Source organism: Lepidothrix coronata, unplaced genomic scaffold (genome assembly GCF_001604755.1).
Source record: "Lepidothrix coronata isolate B3197 unplaced genomic scaffold, Lepidothrix_coronata-1.0 Scaffold86, whole genome shotgun sequence".
Taxonomy (NCBI): Eukaryota; Metazoa; Chordata; class Aves; order Passeriformes; family Pipridae; genus Lepidothrix; species Lepidothrix coronata.
In genome coordinates, this window is record NW_016690266.1 from 1,121,856 (window position 1) to 1,145,600 (window position 23,745).

The following is a 23,745-nucleotide window of genomic DNA, read 5'->3' on the forward strand; positions in this document are numbered from 1 at the left end:
CTCAGATCATACTTACATCCTTAATTCTAACATGCCTTTATTCTGTCTTAGAAGTGCAAACGCTGCCTTTTACAATTGCAGTTGTTGCTTTATCTTCATCAGGAGGGCGCCTATGTAGCACCAAACAAGGCAGCCATGTTTCTTTAATTAACTCATTTAAATAAATTTAAAATTACTTTGAAATTATTAACACTAGTTTCAGATTCCCGCTTACACCCAGGCTTACAGTAAAGCTGCCAGATTCCGCTTTCCAGAGCACACAATGCTACAGAGTTGGGTAAAGGAGGGGAGCAGCAAAGTTCTTTGCAAAGATGTGGTGCAAAATCACTGCACAGCCCTCAGTTTGGAGCCTGCGCCCACAGCACGGCCTTTCAAACGAGGTAATAAGAGTTTGAAACTGCATGGATGGATTTGGGACAGGCAAGTAAGATTAGAGAATTTTTTTTTTTTAATCACACCAAAAATGTCTCCACCTGGTTACATATGAGGCCATAAAATATCACCAATTACAAGAACATTTCTCCCCAGGAACCCCATTTCAGAAAGGAAGTAGAAATTCACAAAGGTACTCATTACACTCAATACCTTCACTACCATCTAATTTTTTAGACCACATTATGAACTCCCCCATTAAATGCAAGTATTGCAGACCAGTTTCAATTAAGATTATAATCACTTGTTGACATTCAGTCAAACTTCTCAATTTGTTTTGGTTCTAAAAACACAATATAATACTTGTACAGTCTTCAGGCAGGAAAACCATATGTTTCCCCTTTAAGTACAGTTTTAACAATGCAAGTTATTCATTCCATGAACCAACCTGCCTGAAAAAATTAAAAAGACAAAATTGAAACCTTCAGTTTTTACATTCATAACTGATGTTATCATAACCAATTCGAAGATTACATTACTCCCTGTCACGTTCATTTGCCTTAATTCAAAGTGCCAATGTGAAAACTTTAGTCCATCTAATTAACCTCTTCTCACTTCCTGTTTAAAACCAATTACCTCAAATGAGCCATTAAACAATTCTGAGTGCAATAAAAAGATGAACGGCTGCAAAATATTAAATCAGACGAGAAGGAAATACATGAGTTTATTTCCTTGTAAAAGCCCTCACCTCTTCAATGGTAGAAGCATTAATTTTGCTTCCAGCCTTTGACCTTCCAGCGTATGAGAAGTGACACTTCCATTCCCCTGCAGTGGGCAAGGTTCACTCTCTGTGCAGAGGAACACTATTTTAGAGGGATGGGCAACTTTTCTCACTAGCTACTTAGAAATAGTCTCTCTATTCAGGCCTCTCAGACAGCTGATATCTAATGATTGGTCTTCTACCTGGCAAGCTGTATGACAAAGAAGCACTTCTCTTGCCACGGGATTTTTCACGGCCAGCTGATTCTTTGGTTTTTTACACTTCACCCAGTTTGCTGTATTTAATCAAAATATACGTTTATTAGGCAGATTAATTATTCATAGTATCAATCAAGTAAAAATCAACAGTAAGTTTTCAAAGCCTCTGTCTTCTTTCACCTCCCAGCTCTCCTCTGGTTAAAGCTCATGCTGAATTTAGACTTTCTTTCTTCCTAATACCTCCTTTGGAGGGAGCAGACAAGTCTTCCTGACTCTCAGTGACCAAAATCTGCCTTTTGCTGTTTTATCAGAAGACAACATACTTCTGTGGGCTTTCATCCTGTGCCTCTCCCCAAGAAACACAAGAGTGGGCTTTTCACCTAGCCCAGCATGGAATGGGAGACTTTGGGAATGGTATTCAAACAAAACATAACAAAGGAAAAACTCCCGAAATCCCATGGTGCAGCCCTACTACCACTGAACTGCAGCCTGGCTGGCTACTGATTTCCAAGTTCACTTCTCTCACAGAAACTTTCTTTAGAAGTTCTTACACTTTGGGTGGGCAATCCAAGGTCTTAACAGAGAAGCTGTTATCACTCCTGTCACAATTTAACTACTGGAAAACTTTCCAAATACTGAAAACAGAAATAAGATTAGTAACTTCCCAGTCATATTGGGGCAGTATGACTGGGAAACATACTGAGCCACCTTGGCAATTTACTTCAAGAGGAAGTGAAGACTAGTAGGGCTGGAAACCAGGGATCCTGCTATTAAGTAGTCAGATACCAGGCTGCACAAGGTTGTGCCACTTTTTCCTAAAGCCACATTTAAAACAAACAAAAGAATATGCTCTAGTCATCATATTATTTGATCACGAAGGCCAGACTAGAAGTGAGCAGGATGGAAGCAAAGTGAACTACATGGGAAGTGTCCTACTACTACACAAGAAATTGTTTACTTTAAAGGAGAACAGCATTCCCCAAATGTCCTATAACTAAAAGTGCATCAAAACAGATCACTTATAGATGTGCTGTGCATTCTGATTGACTTTCAGTTCTGTCATGAAAAATAACAGGTACAAGAGCAGGAGTCAGGGGTTTATACTATCTCAGTTCCTGTCGTTTCATGCAGACTCTGATATAAGACACAGCTGCCTAAAATTCTAACAAGCAAGTCTGAATTTAGATATTTGTAATTTCCCTTATAGAAAGCAAGTCATAGGCTGAGCACTTATATCTCAAGAAGGAATATTTAGCTACACATCTTAATTATAAGAATTTGTACTTGCTTTAATGCCATTTCCCAAAAAGAGGGGGAAGTGTCCCCTGTTCTTACAGGGAGAATATAAAAACTAAGTTATTTTTAAATAACTGTATGGTTTAACGGAAGCTGTGAAACAAACTGACATCATGACTAATTGAACAGAAATAGTTCCCCACAAAAATCTAATTAGCTAATGCAGAAAGGTGTAAACCAAGAATGTAGGGGATGCTTTCAAGAAGCACAACCCTTGGAATTTGCTGAGGCTCTGTGGTCTATGGGAATGGGGTTCATTTTGTTTCAAAGAAACCCATCTACATCAAGGTATAATATAACTTCCAAAAAAAAATCATAAAAGTCACATGAAAATGTGAGCATAGTAATAAGTCTTCATTCTGAAAAGAAAAAGTAAGCAACACCATAGCTTGCATTTTGAAAACATTTTCAGCACTGGTAAAACTTACATGTTAAAAGTTTAAGCACTTAGCTCCTGTTCTGTACCAAATACATAGGGGTCATCATTGCATCCATCTTGTGTCTCTTATTCACCCAGATACAATTCCTCAATTAAAACTGAAATTAAATCCTAGATAGCAGTAACGGTGGAACACCAGTTCACATAAACGTAATGCAACTATTATTAAGTGGTCTTCCTTTTATATTACTATAAAAGTTTTATTCTTCAGCTACAGAATATCCTATTACCCACAGACAAATTGCTGTAAGCCCACCTACAGCTACAGGCTCAGCAGGAAGCACATTTAACAGCCACCATTTATATTTATGCAAGAAATTTTGCCTTCTCAGCAAAAGGAAAAGAGAACCCATTTTATTAGAGATGTGACAAACCCACATTTTCAATAGTTCTGTGACAAACATGTCTCGGTATTTGCTGACCACAGAATAAAATAAATCTAAATGGAAAAATGCAATCTGAGCAGCAAAATACAGTTTTGCCACTATAGAAGAACAACCAGGAAAAACCAGCAGGAGAGAGTGTAAAGTAACACAGGGATGACTGGGAAAGGAGATGCAGTCAGCATGTTTTGGGGCTGCATAAAGCTACCCCCAGAATACACTTCACATCATAGTTAGACACCAATGATTCCAGTTTTCTTCTCTTTTCCTTCAGAAAGATTATTACAAGGAAAATAACACTTATTTTACATGAGAAGATGTATCTTTAATATCAATACACTCTAAAAGTATTTTTTAAGCATCTGAGCAACTGCCAAAGAACTATAACATTTGAAAAATATAATATATGTCTATTTTGGATTTCATTTGGTAAGTTTAGCAAAAACACAGTAAAACATATCCCAGTAGGTTTGCAGTCAGTTTGACTGGCGTGTCCATTAGTTAAACAAGCTAAGAAGCCTTTTAAATTTGAACTCTTCAGAGCCTTTGCAAAATGCAACTGCTTTGTTTCAAAAGGTTTTATCTATATAGCAGATCATTGCCAAGGCAAGGCCCAAAGGTTAAAAGTGGTAATATAAAGAAGAGAGAAGCAAAACTCCCAATAAAGTCTAATTCTGAAATTCTTGATTCAGCTGAGTAACATGATCCTGCATAATAGGAGTCATCTGTGACTGTTTGAGAAGTAAGGATAAGTTAGAAAATATTTTAAACCTTTTTTCACTACTCAATACTTGACATTTTAAGTTGTCTTTGTGGTACTGAGCATGTTTATCAAAGTAGTATTATTAATCTTGTTAATACAAGAAGATTGAAAGCAGTAAGTCCTCCAGTGAAAGTTCAAGGTAGTATGAAGAAAGGAAACAGTTAATTAACCCTGACCCTTAGACCATCTACAGGGAGGATGTGGTGATCAGATGAAGCAAAACACTACAAATATTAGCAGGACAGTAAATTTTCACTACATGACATAGGTCATTAGACTTCTTTATTTTCTTGTGATCTCCAGCAAGCTTAACCATTATGTTAAACCTCTCTCGTATACAACCTCATAAACATGTGTATAAATTTGCCCAAACTATGTCTAAGAAATAACCAAGCAGTTGTTGACACCATATTAAAGCAACAACTTTCAAGCATGCATTTTCCCACCTAGCTCCAAATCAAGAATTACAGTACAGTTACACAACACCAGCACTAGTACTAAACTGGAGATCAGCTGCCAAGTTTTCACAGGAAAAGATCCTCCACAGTGGGTTGATAAGCACATGACAAAGCACAAACCAGCTAAATCCTCTCATCAACTGTACCTGAATATTTTTAGGGGCGGAAGGAGGGAAAATCTGTTAAGAATGGTACATCCATGCACTCTGAGAGCAAGCTCTCATCACCCACCTAGTCTCAATGAGGTAAGCAGTGTATGTTTCTTGTATGTTCATGGCATTCCTCCCAGTCCGCTTTTCAGCTTCTGAAACAGTGATTTCCATTTTCTTTGCCAAACAGTCTTCCATCTTTTTAGAAGAGGAAAATAAAGATTCATGCAACATTAACCACACAAGGCAAAGGCTACTAACCCTGCCTCCCCTTCTCCCACACCACATTTGTTCAAATAAGACAGGTCTCTGTGGGATAAAGGCTTTGACAGGACTTCATTTTATACCTATGTTCTCTATCACATTTGCAAGTGAAAACAGAAAACCTGCTTTGAGGAGAAAAGAGCAAAGTTAACAAACTGACAACTTCAGATACCAAAAATCACCCTGAGCCAGGAAAATACAGAAAGGAAAAGTATTTTTCTTTACAGGTAACAAAGTAACCTTTTTAAAAGCAAACAAACAAACAAACAAACCCCAGTACTTTCTATCCAAACACTTCCCAGCTACCGGTGAATTCCTCCTCAGGACACCTGGGACGTGTAACCACCTCTCCTCTTTCAGAGGAAACACAACACATCCGCACTGAAATGTTTTTCTTTTAATCTCTCAGAGGAGAACGGTTATCTTTTACACATTTGCAACCAGGAACCACATTTGCAACCAGGAACCAGTCAGGACCACACACCCACCCAGGAAAGGCAGAGCTGCACTGAGCAGGAAGGGGGGATTCATTTGTGAAATTAAGGGGGAGGAGGAAACAAAAAGGGTAACTGATAATAATCAATAATAATCTGACACTAGGGACGAGGACAGAGGGTGCACAAAGCTCTCTGACAGAGGCCAGAGACTGGAAGCAAAGCCGCGCAGCTCAGAGGGTCGGGCTGCACAGCTCTACCGGGCAGGGCTCGGCCCCGGGCAGGTGGACGAAGGGCTCGTCCCACCTGTAGCCCCTTCCCGCGGCGGCGGGCAGCGCAGGGCACCGCCCGGCCCGGCCCGGCCCGGCCTCCCCGCGCCCCTCCGCCCCCCCGCCCGGCCCGGGCAGCGCGCTCAGGAAAGGCCGGTGCTCGCCCCGGCCGAGCAGGCCCCGGTCCCGGGGCGGGGAACACCGCCCCTCCGCCGCCGCCCCCCTCACCCTCACCGCGGCCGCGGGCTGCTCCGGGGGCAGCAGGGCGCCGTCCTCTTCTTCGTCCTCTTCCTCGTCCTCCTCCTCCTCCTCCTCGGGGCGGCTGCCGCTCGGCTCGGGCTCGGCGCTCTCCATGGGGCTCGGGGGCTCGGCCGCCGCGCTGCGCGCAGGCGCTGATCCCGGCTCCGGGCAAACCCATGGCCGGCCCTAGAGCCGGGCCGGGCCGGGGTGTGTCCGCGGGGCCGCCCCGGGTCCCGCCGCCGGCCGTGCCCACCGACACGCTCGATCCCGGGGCGCTGCCGGCGTCCGGCCCGCCCTGGTGCCCGCAAGGGGCTCGACAGTGCCCCTCTGCACCGACACCCCCCGCTGTGACCGTGCTCCGCAGCCGTGAGCCTCCCGTCCGGGACGGGGACAGAGCTTCCCCTGACCGCCCACCCTCGGCCTTACAGCTGCCAATGTTTATTCCTAAGATTTGTTTGTGGTGTTGTTCCTCTCTCTAGTTCTCAGGTCATCCCAGAGTTTCTCACGCCTTTCTTGCTTGGATTTTTTGACAGCCTGTGTTGTTCTAGCAAATAGCACACCTTAAACAAACAAACAAAAAATATATGCCATATTACTAGGAAATATTTCAGATATTTTTCTGTCTTTCGTCTATAGCAGGAGTTGTCACTTTTCTTTACACAGTCTCTTTCAGCAGCCAATAACTTTCCCACCGGATGTTTGTTAGCATTAGGCAGCTCGGGTTATTTTTTAAAGTCCACCAGCCCGTTATTTCCCCACTCTCAATCCTTTGCTAGTAGAGAAGGACTCAGTCGTGCTGTATTCCTTACCCTATCGGCTGCCCAGCCTTTTCCATCAGCTCCCTCCCGGCGCTGGCATGACACCCAGAAGGGCATTCTGCTCACCATCTCTGCTGGCCAACACCTAAGCATGTCCCATCCCACCACGCTTCCCCAGGAAGGACCTGAGTGGTTAAAATCTGCCGAGTTCAGCTCTGGGGAAGCCTCTGTCATTTATTAAAAGCCCCAGCCATCTTGTCTCTTCTCATTAAGCAGGAACAAACCTTCCTGTGCATTTCTGTTATTCCTAGCCTGTCTTTTTGGAGAGATATACAGCAAGTCCGCCCGGCAGCTCCTGCAGAACATCAGTTAATGTATCGCACGCTATACATAAATACACCTTCATTATTGCAGCCTTTGGGTTTATTGCCTCATGGTCCCGTGGTACCTACACAGTCCTTGTGGGGCTGGCAAACTGGATGAAGAGATTGTTCCTATATATTCCTCGTAATCCAAACACCATTTTGGACACTCGGGAACAGAGCCCTTGTTCCCTGGTTTACATATCACATCATTCCCTTGAGAGTTCCCATTTTTGCACCAAATTCATGTCCTTTGATTCAGCACTACATTCTTTATTATTCTCATGTAGCTTTTTTTTCTTTACTTGTCCTTTTCAAACCCAGGTTAAAGGCCACCTCAGAGGATTACAGAGTTGATATTATGTGTTTCTTTGCTTTGCTTTTTTTCTGCTTTGCATAGGAAACGGGGTTTTTTCAGTGTTGACCAGAGCTGAATTTGCATACAGTTTTCATCCAAAATTTAATCTTTTTCTTTCAACGACAGTTAAAATAAATCTCAAAATCCCCTTTGAAGACCCCATGAATTAATATTTGGCGTCTGGTTTCTATTCTGTTGTCTTCAATGTTTACTCAACTTTTTCCTCAGCTTGTTTGAACGGATACCTCAATCTGTCCTTTCCCACCCCTCCACCACTGTAGCTGGATGGAGTTTCCCAAGCTTTTCCACAAAAGGCTTTCCTAAAACAAAAGTTTTTTACAAGTATGTGAACTGTGATTTGTCCTCTGAATAGGACTGATTTAAGATTTGTTTTCTAAACCCAAAGTCCAGTTTAGATGTAAAAGCATGATTGCATGCTGTAAGGCACAGTCTGTTTTCCATTAGGGTATGGTTTTCTTATGTTTACTCAAGATGTACATTAAGATACATACCTTGTATCAATTACACTTGCATTTGCAGCATGCACATACTGAATTTTTTCTGATCCGTATCAGTGATATGATGGAAATATTTATGTGAGGCTCACGCAGGATATCATACTTTGTATTAAATATTTTTATTATGGAAACAGCATTATCAATAAAGTACAGTAATATTTTGTGGGTCTAACATTCTATGATTTCAAAAACTATTTTCACCTTTGAATTTTCTTTGTAGTAATAAAAGTTGTGGAGAAGAGTTAAAACACTGGATATAGAAGGAGGATAGTGATAGAAGTGCCCAAACCAAGTTGAGCAGCAGCCTGGGTAGCCCTTATGTACATTATAGCCTGGGGAGCTTTGGAGGAGAGTGAGATGTCCTGAGAAACTAGTGTGCAATGGAGAGGTCTTCAATAAGCACCAAAGTCTCCAGCAAAGTGCTTTTCCTCAGCCACATTTTCCTACCTCAGCCTGCAAAATGGGCTAACAGTATTTTCTAATAGCACAGTACTGCTCTCAGGAGAAATTCCAGGACCGGTGCTACTTTGGTCAGAATAAGCTTTAGTGTTTTCCCCCTAAGCTAGGCACAACCATTAGTGCAGCCAGGCCCTCTTTGGATCCGCTCCGGTCAGGATGTGAGTCCAGTTTCCTGCAGGTCACTCTAACCAGGACACTCTCCTCCTCTTCAGCATCTTCACTAGGCAGCATAACCCTTGTTCTTCAACCTTAAGAAAGCAAACTCAACTTCCTACCTACAAGTCCCTTCAGTCTCTGAAGCTGTCTTGACTCCCATCACAGCCTCTGTAAAACAGGGAGCTCCATCTTTTTCCATCCTTAAGTCTGTTCTTTTTAATCCTACTGTTACTCTGGATAAACTGCTTTTTGGCAGAAGAGAGCTAAGCAAGGTATATTACCTTATGAATTAGATTCCTAGTGCTTTTTGTAAGGTTATGTGTGTTTCCTTTCCTTGGATCTTTTGACAGTCTGTGTTGCTCTACCAAATAACACACCTTAAACAAACAAACAAACAAACAAACAAACAAACATATTAATGGGAAATATTTCACAACAGCTTTGTCACAACACTATTTATCAGTATCTTCATTTAGAGTTCCTCATCCCTTCAACCTCTTAGAAGTAGTTAGAATTAAAAGATACTACAACTACCACCAACAACCATCACTTTGCTACTGAGAACTTAAATGAAAACACCTAAAGCAGCGGCTCTGCTTTGCATCTATCCTGCAACACCCACGGCCTTTCAGTAACCTCAGGAAGAGAGAGTAAACCAGCCAATATTCCTGCTGACGAGAGTCGCGTATCCTGTGCAGTGTCTGGCTGTGCCGGCGGCTGAAAGCAATGGGGTACAGTACAGAGTAGATTCATGGAGCAACACAGCTGGAGCTGAGGACCCACCATCCACACCACACATATTTTAGCTGATGATTTTTAGGGTGCCTCTAGCCCACTTCCAGGGACCGGCCACCCTTCACACCTTCCAGTTTGGCTGTTACCAGAAAAAAAATCAGTGTGTGCCCTGCCTTAAGCCTGCCTTGTAGTGTAAGCCAAAGCATTCCTTTGGCCAGGAGTTTCTCTTCAAAAGCACATTCCTGATCCATGGTTCAGGCTCCTGGATCCTTTCATAGTTTTACTACTAATAATAATAGTACAAAGGTCATGAGTCAGGCTGTCAAACTGCTCCTACAGGCTAATTCCTCCAGAACCAAAGGTGTTTGCTATCTGGAGGTCTCTGGCAGCTGAAGTGATGCCCACTTGTGCTGTTGGTCTTCAAAGGCTGATTATCACTGAAGACCCTGGCATCTGTCTGCATGTGATGTCCTCGGTATGATGGATGCAGCAGAAAACAGTGCTTGCTTAGGATCCTTAAGAAAACACAGAAGAGGAGTGAACGTCAAGGAACTGTCAGTAAAATGCATGAGTAGCTTCTTCGGCATGGAATACTGCAGGAGGAAAAGTAGGTGAGTTCAGGCTCCTCATAGACATATTTCTATCACCTAAATATCTGTGCGAAATGATCACTAAACAGTAGGAAAATCAAAATATTGTTAATTTTTCAGAAGAAGAAAAGCTCAAGGGAAGATAAGCAGAGAGTGGAAAAGAGAGATGGGTGCAGGAAATCACTCAATTCCACTCAATCTGAAATTGGTAGCAGTGGTTTCCATCCATTTCAGCTATGGCAGATCGAATTCCACAAATACAAACACAAAGGCCAAAACTAATCCACATTTTTGAAAGAATCTGTACAAACACATCAATAGTATGAATGAAAACTTAATGAAAGTGGCTTCAAAAGCAGCTTGAAGTGAGCTGTGAGAAAAACTCAAAACTTCAGAGGAAGAAAGCCAGAAGATTTGGGACAGAATTGAAGAGAAAAAACCCAACAAACCAACTCAGTAACATTGTAAATGTTAGAGGTGGTACACCTTTACTTAATCTTGATGCAGCATTCATCAAGGAACCTGTTGCACGCCATCTGTGAGAAGTTAGAAGTTAGGCCAGTGTTTCTGGACTATGCAAAGACTCCAATAAAAGTCAGACATCACAGAAAGTGCAATTATGCTTCATGGCTACCAAAACGAGCATTAACTGAGAGGCAGGAGCATGGGGAAGCTGGCAGGGCTGAGGAGAATTGATTGAGGCAACGCAGACAAGGCCACCTGTGGCCAGAGGAGGTATGGCCGTGTCCCTCAGGATGCAGTGCTGGCTTTGCTCATGCTCCTCATGCTATCTGATCATCAAAGGTTGCCACACCATCACTGGGACAGGCTGTAGCAAGAGAATGGAAAATGCCAAAGGTATTTTTCATGGTATTTTTCCTTAGGTGAATGCAGGATGGACGTGATGGCTGGATTGGATCCACCCTGCAGGATGCACATCTTTCTCAGGCAACTGTTGCTGATGGCACAGTGAAACCAAGGTCATGCTTATACGATGCAGAAGTGATGACGTTTCCAGGGTTTAATTAACTGCCAGGACAACTTGAGAGGAGTTCAATATGATTGCACAATAAATGCACATAAATTAGGAGTATGGATTTGTGCTGCTCACAGGTAGAAGCTAAGTCCCAATCCTATCAGGTAGCTGTTTTCCTTAGACCTGTCTTTTAATACTTCAAAGTATAAAATTGATTCTCCTCACGACAAAACCACTCATGGAGCTCATCTAAAGCCCAACATAACTACTGACATAAACAGATTAAAGTAAAGAACAATGTAGAAGCAACAAATATTAGTCCAGTCATGTAATGTGCAGGAAATCAAGAGGGCCAAGGGAACATCTCCTGATTGCACAAGTAAACCCAACACTTTTTGTTGTAGCCAGTCATTTTAAACTCAGTGCTCCTACTATGATCTCTGGGGTCTAGAGGGCATGGAGGAGGCCTAGGGAAGCTTGGGAGCACTGGCCCTTGCATTAGCACCGTCTGGGGCATGGTTACATGGTTCCCTTCTCTCCCTTCACATTCCCTATCACATGAGGTGATCTTCACCGCTGGGAAGAATAATAAGTTTGACTCAGCTGGGTCCGGCACATGTTGGTTGTGACGTTACCCTGCACGGGGGTATTTAGTGCTCATGTTGGAGCTTCAGATCTCTTGCTTGATTGCTGAGCCTTGCCTCCCACGGTGGAAACCCAGGCTGCTTGCAACCTTCGTTTAAATATATGTTATATTGTTTCAGGTGTCCAAAGTTTTATTTTACTTCTCTAGTAAATATCTTCGGTTCCTAAACGAGAACTTTGGGAAAACTTCTCCCACAATGCAACTTAAAAATCACCCTGCAGAGACCTTACGTTCCTCAGCTTAAATCCAGCCTTCAGTGTGCCTTGAGTTATGAGGCTGTCCAGACCACTAATAGAGGAGCAGGGGAATTTACACCAAAAGGAAAAAACAAGCCAACAATAAAAATAACCATTTATCTCTTCTTCCTCCCCAGTGTCTTACTCAAAAGGTCACTGTGTTCTTTCATGGAAGCAAAGCTCTATAATGTGAGTTTAGACACTTTAGGCTAAGCCCCAGAGTTCTTACTCACTTTCCCCCGAGTAACTTTGGCGGATTTTTAGTTTGAATTTTTTTCCTTGGATAAGATCTAAGAAATAACCAGGGTCTCCAGAATGGAGCTGTTAGTCAGAGAAAAGCCAGGTCAGTGGGGCACGTGCTACAGGGCTCCCCACTTAACTCTGCGTGACTCACAGCACAGTGCTAGGAAAGAAACAAGCTCCTAGCCTCCCTTTCCTCCTATTTTGCAGGTGAAGTTTGCTTACAGTAGTCTCAGCTCAGTGGACTGAAAATGCAGGTTACAGAAGGGTATATCTAGCTCTGTGCAGTCTTACACAAGGGCTGAACAGACAGGTTCCCCCTGTGCAGAAAGCAAACTCCTGCCCATGTCATCATGGCACCATGTTTTACCAAGGAGCAGGTCTAACACCATTTAGAAATAAGTACAGCTGTTTGGAAAGAGTGGGACGTGCATTGCTTCGCAAAATTTTCCCCTTGCACAGCTTCCTGTAGAAACTCCACTGTCCTGTAAAGGTGTCATTGTATAGGACATCTACTGCTTTTGTTCTCATTTCAGGGAGGTCTGGCCCCAAATCTCTCCCTAAGATTATTCTGCAGAAAGGATGAAGCATTTTACAGGGTTCAGTTTGGCCCAAAAGTTATTTGGGATTGCCTGGAATTTTGGAAACTGCGGCTCCCACAGCTCAGGGTCCCTGGCTGCAGTGACATTGTGCAGGTTTCCTGCTGCCTTCCCAAGTTCTGCTGCTAAAAAAATAATACCCCATGCTTCCCTTGCACTTCCAAATCATACAGCATGTTTTGTCAATGTCCACCATTGTTTAAAGCCCCTCTGGGCTCCTGCTGGGGACATTATTTCTCTCCAAGTTTTATAGGCAGTGGGGGATTCTTCCTGATTTTAAAGAGGGCTCCCATGGATCATGAATAATCTGTGACATTACTAACACAAGCCTTATCCAGTTGTCTTGTAACTCGCAGAAGGGCTCGCATCTGAAAATCCAACTGGCAGTCTGAGCATCCACGGGCATTTTGAAATGCTCTGAATCCAAAAGAGGAGAGTTGGCAGGTCACCCCAAGAAACCACTGTGCACACAGCAGTTCCAACATGCTTATTGGAAAATAACGTGTTTCTGAAAGTTTGCTGAACATCTGCTTGTCCTTAGTCCTCAAAGGCCGTACTTCATCTGTGGTAACTCAGGCCAGCCCATCTCTTCTTGACTAATAGTACATAGCACACAGCAAGCTGCCCAGTTGGATGCAAAGACAGATAAGTGAGGGAGGGCATTGTCACACCTTGCCTGGAGCTGGAGCCAATGTCCTGTGGGGCTGTGGGCACAAGGCAGCTCCCCTGGTCAGGCAGACCTTTCTAGGCTTGTTCTTCCAATATGTTCTCTGTGTACTCCAGGTGGTATCTTCCTTTGGGGTATCCACCTAACTTGCTCTGTTATCCCAGGGATATATAGCCATTTCCCTGTGGAGGACAGGCTGAGCTGGCTTCCACCTGGACACCCTGAAGCAATCAGTAGCAGATCAAGCATCTCTGCAGAGGCTAAGCTACTCTCTGCCATACTTGTGTCACTAAGGCGTAGGAGACACACTTTATGTTTATCAGCTGTGTCTGTACCTCATCTAATGTCTCCCCTTTTTCCTTTTTAAACACGGAAGGGAAAACAGATACCTTATTTAACTCCATAACAAAATAGTTTATGTAAATAGTTTACAAAACAACTGGGTGCAGATTATCAGAAAGGTGGATACAAAGAAAGGGCCTCCAAGTCCAGTGGAACAAAAGTTTCACCTGTAATGAACGTGCATACACACAAGCATATATAGATACACAACATATCTACCTGAAACTGATTAATGAACTAAAAGATGAATTGTAAAATGGGTAAATAAAAAGCTGGAGATTTACTGAATTAGAATCCAGCGTATGTATTAAAAATTAGTCAATGTATTTATCAGTAACTACAAAACCTTTTTTTTTTTTGCCTGCATAAAGCCTTAATAACAGCATTTCTTTCTCTGCCACTCTCGAATACATTGATCTGAAGGATTGGGGTAGATCATAGGGCAAGAGTTTGAGGATTTTACTCCTCCTTTTGCCACTGATTGATTGTGTTAACAACCAAGGCAAGACAGAACTCTGCTACATTTCACAGTTTCCCTTTTGCAAGTGGGATAATATTTCTTACAAGTTTTGTATAGCAGTTTGGATCTTGGGGAGAAATGCTCTATGTTATTATTTTAGGCCCTGCTTCAGGAAAACATGTATATTTAAATCCTGCTGCTTTAATGGGTCAAAAGCACCTACTTTAGGCTAAGCTCATATTGATGTGGTCTTTCTGAAAAAGCTGCCCTAAAACTTCTAATTATTTTTATTAAAAATGTAACCCATTAAAGCTTATTTAAAAGCTAATTTCTAAAAGAGAAAAGTAGTGAGTTAGTTGCAGCTCAGCATATTGGAGTGTACCTTTTGTGCTTTATTCAGATGAAAGAATCACGCAGGGGTACCCATGCCTTTTTGATTAGATGCACACAGCAAACTTTAGGTCCCCTTCAAAGATCCTTGGGCCGTGTGAAGCCAGGAGCAACTCCACATTGTCATCAGAAAACAAAAATCAAACTCTTTTTCTCAGAGCCTGACTCCTTTGCCCAGCTCCCCCCTCCCATATTTGTATATATTTCGAGAGGAGAGTCAGGCTTAGTTTGTTCATAAACTGCAGTTCCTGGGCGGACCCCACGCACAGCTGGGCTTTAGCGGCTGGATCCGCCTTCCCGGCAAGCCTGGCTGGGAGCCTCGCAAACTCGGGGCTCCGGGCTTGACAGCAGAATCGCAGGAGACTGGCTCCACCGAGGGAAGATGAATTGGTCAAAGCCGTGAAACCGGGTTTCTTGTTGCTAGTGGGATCCAGAAATGGGTTACCGAAGGAGTCCGAGTCTGCTTCCCTTACTGCTGCTCTCCTTTTGTGAGTAGAAAAATGTTTCTGGTTAGGCAATGTTAAGCAACATACTCTGAGAAGTCATTTATTTTTCCTTCCTCCAGCAAAACAGCTAATCTTTGATTTCTCCCCTGACAGCAATTAGCCAGAGGATTGGAAATAGCTGAGAGTTTAGTAGAATACGCTGCTGCAACTGCATCAGCTGTGTATTGCTCTTATGGCGAAGGGCGAGCGATCTCTTGGTGGAAAGTGCTGCGTGCTCGCTTGGAGCAGCTCACAGATGTCAGTGTTTACAGTGCAAAAATATATATAGGTCAGCATTACTTGTTGGAAGTTTTTATTTTATTGTGGGAGATTAAAAGCAACTGAAGTGCACCGCTGAACGATCTGGCTTCGACAGTGTCCAGATGTGGTGAAGTTTGCAGCTTAGAACTTTTATCAGACCTGGTTTATGCGCAGAATTAATCGAACTATTAAAGAAGGGAAGAAGTGGGGAGAGGGGGAGGAGAAGTGTCTTTGCAACAACATCTGGTTATTCGGCAAACCTTTCCAGCCCTTACGTAAAGATTTCTTTGTAATAAGTGCCCTGTTTCAGTTTTGATAGCACTTCTTCAGTACCGTAGATAAAACCCTCCAGCAGCACTTGAAAATGTGCCCATCCGTGGTTTAACTTTTCTTGTTTATATCTTGATGATTGTTTCATAACAGGGAATGGATTTGTGTATAAATGAGTGTTATATACACATCTCCTAAGTATGTGTGTGTGTCTTTCTGTATATACAGAGCCTATGTATGTGTATACATGCATATATCCCTATATAGTGTATATTTATATATTTGCATGGACACTGACACTTTTTAAAGTGAACTCTGACCAACACAGACCTGTTCCCCTTGCTATAGAAATTTCAAGGCAACTAGAATTGCTTTTTTTCTCCAAGCAATGAAGTAGGAGGATTACAACACCAGTATTTTTGCATCCAAATGAAATAACTGGGGGCAGGGATCGGTATCTCTATTCACTTTATGTGGGTCCCCCTATCTACAAGAACAGGGAATAAAAGAATGATCCGTGAGTAGTTTGTGTGTAGGCAAATACAACCCTGGGGGCAACTGTTGAAGCAGAGAGAACCAGATGGGGAGATTTAGGACACAAACTCTGGTTGATTTTTCAAAAAGTTATGGAGATATATAGTATTCATTGTCGTAGATAATACCCAAAAGTATGGTTTGAAATGTAGGATACTATACCGATAACATCCTGCTAACTTAATTGCAGTTGGAGCAGGAATTACTACAAGGTATTGTTTAAAGCACAGTCCTGGGTTGTTTTTGGTAAAAAAGAAGACCACTAATTATCCTTCAGAAATACCTAATTTTGGAGTTATTTAACTTATGGTTTCCTTTTTCTGAAAGGCGAGGTTTTAATCTGAAAGAAGCCAAACCAAAACATATCATGATTACTAAGTTCATCTGAAAGGTTATGTGAGTGATATGATGACAAAATTTGCCTCTGCATGGGAAAAAAAAAATAAGGCAAGGCTTGCTGTCTGTGATTCAGCTCATCAGTGATAGATGTTTTCTAAGACTGCATCCACTTCCCTTGCATTTAGTGATAAGATTGACTCTACAGTCATGTTGAGACAGTAGAAATACCCTGGGAGCCCACTTTGCATTGACATTAAAAAAGAAGGGAACAGCAAGTTCCCCAAAGAGACAGAATATACACATTCAGCTGTTCTTCAAGCAACAAACCGTACCAGCCTCTCTTTTAAGAGTGACAGTGCTAGCCTGGTGACAGCAGCGAAGTTGCTTCTCTTAGCACAGAGATTTAAGACTTGCCATAGAGAACATGGCTCAGACTCCAGCTGAGCACCTTTAGGAACTTTGCTGCTCTCCCTAAGAGTTTACACCAGGGCAGCAGAGACCCCGTTCTGTGCTCCATGCTGCCTGTCTCTATGCCTTGGATCACCAACGTGGTGAAGTGGCCATCACACAGCACCTCTGACCACTTTTGTCCATACATGATGGAATAAAGGGCTGTAGTCTGACAGACCACCGTATTTCCCTAATTCTCCCCGGCCAGCCCCAGCAAGGCTTCAAAATATCCACCCTTAAACTCCTCCCTGGTGGCAGTGGCTGCTGGAGGGCAGCATTTTTGCATGACTTTCTCAGCAGAAGGTGCAGACAGTTGCACTGCTGCTAGCACAAACCCTCACACAGGTGAGCAGAAATCCTTCCAGGGCAGTCCTGGACATACCTGGCCCGGGACAAAAAAAAATACAAGGATCATTCAGAACTGGAAAACTGTCTTACGATGTGGGGGACTGAAGGCTTAGTTTGGCCAGGAGGGAGCTGGAAGGTGAGTGAGCCTTCTACAGCCAGGTCCCAGGGAGGTGCTTTCTGGCAGAGGGCTTCCTCTTCTATGGAGCAGTGGAAAAACAAGATGTACACACTGGAAGCTAAAATGGGGTGCATTTGTGTTAGAGCACAAAACAGTAAAGTTGTTCCAGCAAGTAATTACTCAGGCTGGGGACGTAGTAGATTTTTGTTGCTCAAAGCCTTCAAGACTACAAGACTATCTGCTTGGAACTATAACCTGTACAGAAGCTACAGACTTGATATCAGAATTACTGTATTGTGCACATGGAAACACGCTGGCCTTAAAGTTGAGAATTAGGAGTTTTTGTGCCCTGTTTTGTATCAGTATTGGGAAAGTTTCCCTTGTGCTCCATCTGTTAGGAACAGGACTCACATCTGGACAAGCAGGCATGGGGCTGAACACAGTCTCATCTCACAGAGAGGATAACAAAGCACCACAACCCTCTGACCTGTGGAGGCAACCTCAAGAGTGTGAGCTAAGTGTCACTGGTGCGACGACAGCTCTCAGGGCGTGAAGAACCCCAGCAGAGTGTCTTTGGGCATCCAACCTCCAAAAGAGGAGAAGAAACTCAAAGTCTGCCAAGGCACATAGGACTTCCATGGCAGAGCGAGCTGCAAGAGAAAGATTTTTGAAATGAGGGGAAGTTGCAGGTCTGCTGCCCCAAGTCTAGATCTCCCAGTTTCTGGGATTTGGGTCTGCTTCCCCATAACTCAGTCTCCTATTAAAATGCTGGTCCACTAAAATATCCTAACGTTTTTGCCTAGTCTTCTGGGGTCCCTTTGTCATGGTCCCTCATGGAACTTTGATGGCTCCACAGAGTGCATTTGAGGGTTATCTCCTGCTAGATGGTGGCTCTCTGAAGCCATATGCTCTTTCCTGCCTACACAAACTGTTCCCCCAGTGAGCCTCTTCAGCTAAATATATAGAGTGTATATAATTCATAAATCAGGACAGGGAGCTCCAGGGCTGTCAGAAAAACATCTCTGGCTTTTGATCTGCCCAAGAAATCTCTGACCTATCCCAGGCTCCTTAGGCAGCTTGTTCAAGAAGTTGGCTTCCTATTTCTGAGGTCAGCAGAGCTAAAACCAGGGGTCATAGTGCCACCAAAATGCCAGCCCACTCCTTGAGCAGAGGAGCTGTTGGAATTGCACCCCAACACTAATGTATGCACAATTCAGGAACACGGGCTCAAATGTGAGCTGTGAGGGGATGGGGAAAGAAACAGGGCAAAGGAGGAGTCACCCTCCATTTCACAGGCAAATACATCCTTTTGCAGAAAGGGGCTTTGCAGGTCCAAGGCTGAGCCCGGGCAGCTGAGCAAACCTCTTCTCCCAGTCTGTGCAGCGTGTGGAGGTGGGTGCTGCCTACCCCGGGACACAGGACTGCAGGGTTGGTTGTTACAATCCTTCTCAAGTAGCACTATGTTTTGCTTTAGTGTTGATTTAAGCCAGCCAAAACACCAAGGAAGAAATTATTCCCTCAAAACAAACCAGGCTGCAAGGGCCCCACATTGGCTGGGTGTAAGTAGCTGGGTTAGGAGCAGTCAGAGCATCCCACTGCCTGAAGGAGAAACTTGTGTGTCCTACCATGAGGCTAAATAAGAACAAAGCTGGAATAAATTCTCCAGTTAGGAAGTGAAAGGGAAAAACACAAGAAAAACCCTGACAATGCAGAACTGGAGTCCTCTGCAGTGTTGCAAGTGGCAAGAAACTGAGCAAGGAAAGCAATGTATTATTTTGAATTCAGCTTTACACTTCTCCAAACCCAGTACTACTGTTTCAGTCTGGTGTAACTTAGATTAACTGAAGGTTAAGAAGACTGGCAGCGTACAGCTATGTCAGATTTATGAAAACTGGCATTTCCTCTCCCCTAGCACCTCCAGCTTTTCTCAGACTTGAGACAGGCTGGTCATCATTAAAGCTGCTCAAATCTGTGTTTTGGTGGGGGGCTTTGTGGAGGAATGTCCTTTTTGAAATATAATTCCACAACCCCCAAAAAACTCCCAAACAAATAAAAGCACAAACCAATAGTAAAACTTATGCTTACTGGTGTTTTACTGGTGTTATCACTATTTAATAATGGTCACAAAGACATTTTTGTGTACCAGTAGTAAATAAATTCAGCCAGCTGCAATCATGATACTTGTTACTCCCATTAGAGATGGAGTTCTGGACAGTTGTATCCCACATATTCCCTGAATATGCAGAAAGCAAACACTGGCATTAAAAACAGGTGATTGGGGGCTTTTATTCTGAGAAAATATTCAACTCTACCGCCTGTACTCCATGGCTTTATATTGTTCCCTGTTTTGCTCTGTCGAGTTTATTTCCTCTGGACATTGTTTTCCTCTCCCCTCAGTGATAACTCTTTGCAATAACATTTGCTTTCTGCCGGGCTCCACAGTGTTACAACTTGCCATAAACTAATGAACTCTCCCATAGATTGTCGTGTTTTCAAGGAAGTGCAACATCTGATCTTTTTATTAAAAAAAACAGTCCCACCAAGGAGACAAAATCAGCAGCTCCCACACACTTTGCTCTTTCACATCCCATGTTTAGAGCTGTGTGCCAAGTGAAAGCCTCGTGGTGGAAGGGGCCTCCACGCAGAGGGGAGATAACACCACTGATGGCTGGCTGCCCTATCAAACCTGGGGATTACAGCTACATTATCTCTGTGCTGGACCCCAACTGTGGGATAACATTTCCTTAGGGATCTTCAAGGGGAAGTGAAGGGATGGCTGAAAGCTGTCTTGGCCCTGCTTGCACGCACATCCCTGAATTCAGAGTCAACTGTCGTGATCCTGCCTCCGGAAAGGATCTGTAGCATCCATCAAAGTCTTATTTCTTCTTCATCAGTTGGTTCATCTTTTTACTACGGTCCATGTAGGGTTGAAACTCTCCTGCCAGCTGCTGGTAACTGTCAAAATTTTAGGAGAAGTGGGAGTGCCTGCTTATCATGCAATCCCCTCTGCAGCCCATGCTCCCACCAATTACACCGCTCCAGGACTTACCCTTTCATGGAGCTGTTCCACTGCAGTGTTTTGCTTCCCATTGATAAGCCAGGAACATGCCTGACAAACGACAGCTGATTTATACTACAGCAAATGCATCCTGGCGTTGGGGTAATTAATGTGTCCAGCTGTGCACTGCAGCCCGCCAGTCTGCGCTGGACGGGGGCTACCGCCCGTGTGAACTCCAGCAGACCAAGGACATGCCTCAACTCAGTGCTACCCGTGACTACACAGGGTTATTTGGATTCAAGACTAAAACTTTTTTTTTTAAAGTACCTTTTCAGCATTTGCACTGCGTGATTAAAAGCTGTCATGGGGACCTGATGTGCAGTTCCAGCGGTGGCAGCTGCCCAGTGTCACTTTGCAAAGCCCTGTGTTCCAGTTCCACCCCTGCCACTCTCAAAGCAAGCAACAACTCTCAGTGGTTGAAGTAACATCATACTGGACATGCTCTGCCTGTGGGAAGACGTCTTATCTTGCCACACTGGGGATGGAAATGTTCCCTTTAGCTCTATATCATTTACTCTCCACTGGATCCAAAACTCCAGTCCTTCTAAATAAGTAGATGTCCAAAGAAAACTGTGCTCAGCAGCTTCCATGCTGGCTCCAGAATCAGTTCTAATGAGGCCTGAAGGTTTCTGAAAGAAATGCCAGCCTGCCTTCATTCAGCCTGCAAAGAGCTGTTGTCCTGCCCTTGCAGCATATGATGGCACGTCCTCTGGCCATGCCTGGGAGCTGGAGAGTCCAGAACCATCATACACACCCTAATGTGTGCCCTGCACACAGAGCAGTACAGATGAGTTTGTACCAGCAATGGGAACTAGCACAACCATGACAGCCAGCAAACAGGGCTGGTTTATTACCATGATCTGTGGTCCAGGCAGGGCTGAGCCCTGAAAAATCCCCTGAGGGCTAACACTGACTGATATTGCTCCAATATTTGAGTCTCTCCTAATCTTTTCAGTTCCTCCAACACCCCTGTGAAGATGTTCACTCTGTGAATAACACTTATATCTTTGCTTCTGGGAGGCCCAGAGACATCTGCTGAAGTTCCTGGCTACTAAGAGGGGCCTTTTCCCTAGATCAGCAATGCAAAACCCTGGGATTTTGATACTGATCCCTTCTCACTTCAGCCATCCCAAACCAGAAGGCTTGGCTGTGTCCTGCATTGCCATAGTGCACCATGCACCCCATCAGAAAGATGCTATTGCCAACGTGAATTCATGCTGTGTCCAGCGCTGAAAATCCAGAGAAGAATTTCTCTTCTTTTCCTGCAAAATCGGTGTCTCAGACCCCTTCCTGGAAACAGTTTTTGAGAGTGCCATGACTGCAAGTGCTTCTGGTGTCTTTACAACTAACACTGGTATAGCTATTTCTTTAGAAAGATCCATTGCTGTTTTCAGGTTTTCAGCATTTTTAATAAAATGCTGTCCATGGAGAATGAACGCCTGTGTCCCCAGTAAGTGTTTGACAGAGCAGGTTGCCAGTCAACACAGCTGGGACACGATGAGGAACATCTGTTTGATGCTGCTTGATAAAACTTCCTGCCTGGGAGACTCTAAATATCATCATCCAGCATGGAAGAAATGGAATCAGTTGCTGTCTTGCTGTGTAAAGCATTTTTTTCCATACTAGATCTGTCCCAAAATTAGCCCCAACCAGTCCATGATAGCAAACAAGACCCTTCTTCTTACAATGGGAAGTGACACACAGAGCCATAAGCTTGAGAAGTTGAATGAATCATCCTTCTTCAAATAGACCCAGGGTACAAGCATCCACAGAAATAAGACCAATGGATCCCCTGGGAGGTCAGTTCCTGCCATGTCTTTAATATGTCAAAAGGCAGTTGATGGAAGAAAATGGTCGCAGATGTTCCCACCAGAGGCAGAGGCCGTTCGCTTGGGGGTGCGATCTCAGCACATGTTTACTGTGGGTTTGTATCTTTGCCCTGTGCTCACCTGCTGTAAAAAGCCTCTGAGCTTTCCTTTCACCCTCACCGGGCTATCAGCTCTGCAGCAGGCTGTAGCTTGGGAGGCAGTTCTGGGGCAGAAGTGCTGTTCAGCAATATTCAGACTCACCATGTTTCAGGAGGTGTCCAGAGGCAGGATGCTGAGTTGAAAAGGCAGTGCACTATGCAAAATGATGAGATCTTGGAGCAGAAGATGGTGAATAGAGAAGCCACTCTTCATCATTTCCTCCATGTTGGAGGAGCAGTTTTGCCCCCTGCACCTCATCCCCTCCAGCTGTCAGCTCTCTCTGGAGCTGTGCTGCAGCTCTGCCCACTGGCTGGGACTTGTGGGAATCTTCTCCTTCTCCTGCAAGTGGGATCTCTTGAGGGGCATCATAAAAACAAGAAAGCTCCTGTTACTCTTATGTGCAGAGTAAAAGCACTTCGGGCTCTGTCAACAGAGACATACCTGAAAATTTTTTTCCATACCTGAAAAAAAATTCCTTTCCAAACCCCTGCTCCTTCTGCCCTCCTGCCATAGCTCTCTTCTGCTTTAGAAAATGGAAAATGTTCAAGTTGAATTCAACCCTATTGTGCAGTGCTTTTTAGTAGGTTACAACACAAACTCTTTAAAAGATATTTTCAATAGATCAAGAAAGGCACGAAAGAGAAGAACACACCGTCTATTTACACGCTAAATGTGGGACACTTATGAGAAGGGAAAAAGTATTTTGTGTCTGTAATCCAGGCTAGCCTCAAGTTCAAGTTCCCTCTGACAGCACAAATTACTTAATTACTGTTAGATCCAATCTAAATGAGGGCAAAACTCAACTCTACATAATAATTTTAGCAGACATAAAGAACTGGCAGTGCTGGTACAAGTTGATGACAGCACATGGATGGAAAATTAACAGAGCATCCCTGCCCCAGCAGCTTGTCAGAGTCCCTTGCAAGCCCCACTTGATCTGATTCCTTGGGAATCAAAGTAATATAAATGCAAAAAAAATACAAACTAGTCAATCACGAAAAGTCCAACCCAGACATGAAGAGCAGCTCCGGTCTAACATCTCTTTGTGGGCTCATCAAAGACCTTCTAGCAGATGGCAAACCGAACGTGTGCCAGGAATTTCAAACACTCCTCAGGAAGTTCATCTAAATCATCAGTAAACCATTTGCACTTAAAACAGAGTGAACTCCATTGCCCAAATGTGACCCAGATAATGTTTCTGATGTGTTTACCTATTTGGACGATATCTTTAAATTTCAATTCCATCTATTCACAGAGATCCAGGATTCCTGCAGAGCTTGAAAAATGTACACAAAACCGAATTCCAGAGCATAATATGATGATAATGGTAAAAAAACCCTGACTGCCATGCAATAGTTTTACTTGAATTTGTAGGTTA

General features: G+C 43.6%; 2 protein-coding genes across 3 annotated transcripts in view; one reads left to right on the plus strand and one right to left on the minus strand.

The window, feature by feature from the left end:
• SNX4 (sorting nexin 4) overlaps positions 1-6,183 on the minus strand; it is a 33,909-nt gene extending 27,726 nt beyond the window's left edge. The window contains exons 1-2 of one of the 2 annotated variants that reach the window (XM_017820874.1): positions 6,034-6,178; positions 4,921-5,036 (exon numbers count right to left, since the gene is read on the minus strand). In XM_017820874.1, the coding sequence (XP_017676363.1) occupies positions 4,921-5,036; positions 6,034-6,159 (242 nt within the window). In that variant the 5' untranslated portion in view covers positions 6,160-6,178. Of the gene's footprint in view, positions 1-4,920; positions 5,037-6,033 lie in introns of both variants that reach the window. The other variant, XM_017820875.1, reaches the window with a different exon arrangement.
• Positions 6,184-14,859: 8,676 nt separating this feature from the next.
• Positions 14,860-23,745, plus strand: part of LOC108500203 (TGF-beta receptor type-2-like) — a 31,595-nt gene continuing 22,709 nt past the window's right edge. Inside the window, exon 1 of the mRNA XM_017820881.1 lies at positions 14,860-15,025. Coding sequence (XP_017676370.1) covers positions 14,974-15,025 — 52 coding nt within the window. The 5' untranslated portion in view covers positions 14,860-14,973. The remainder of the gene's footprint in view (positions 15,026-23,745) is intronic.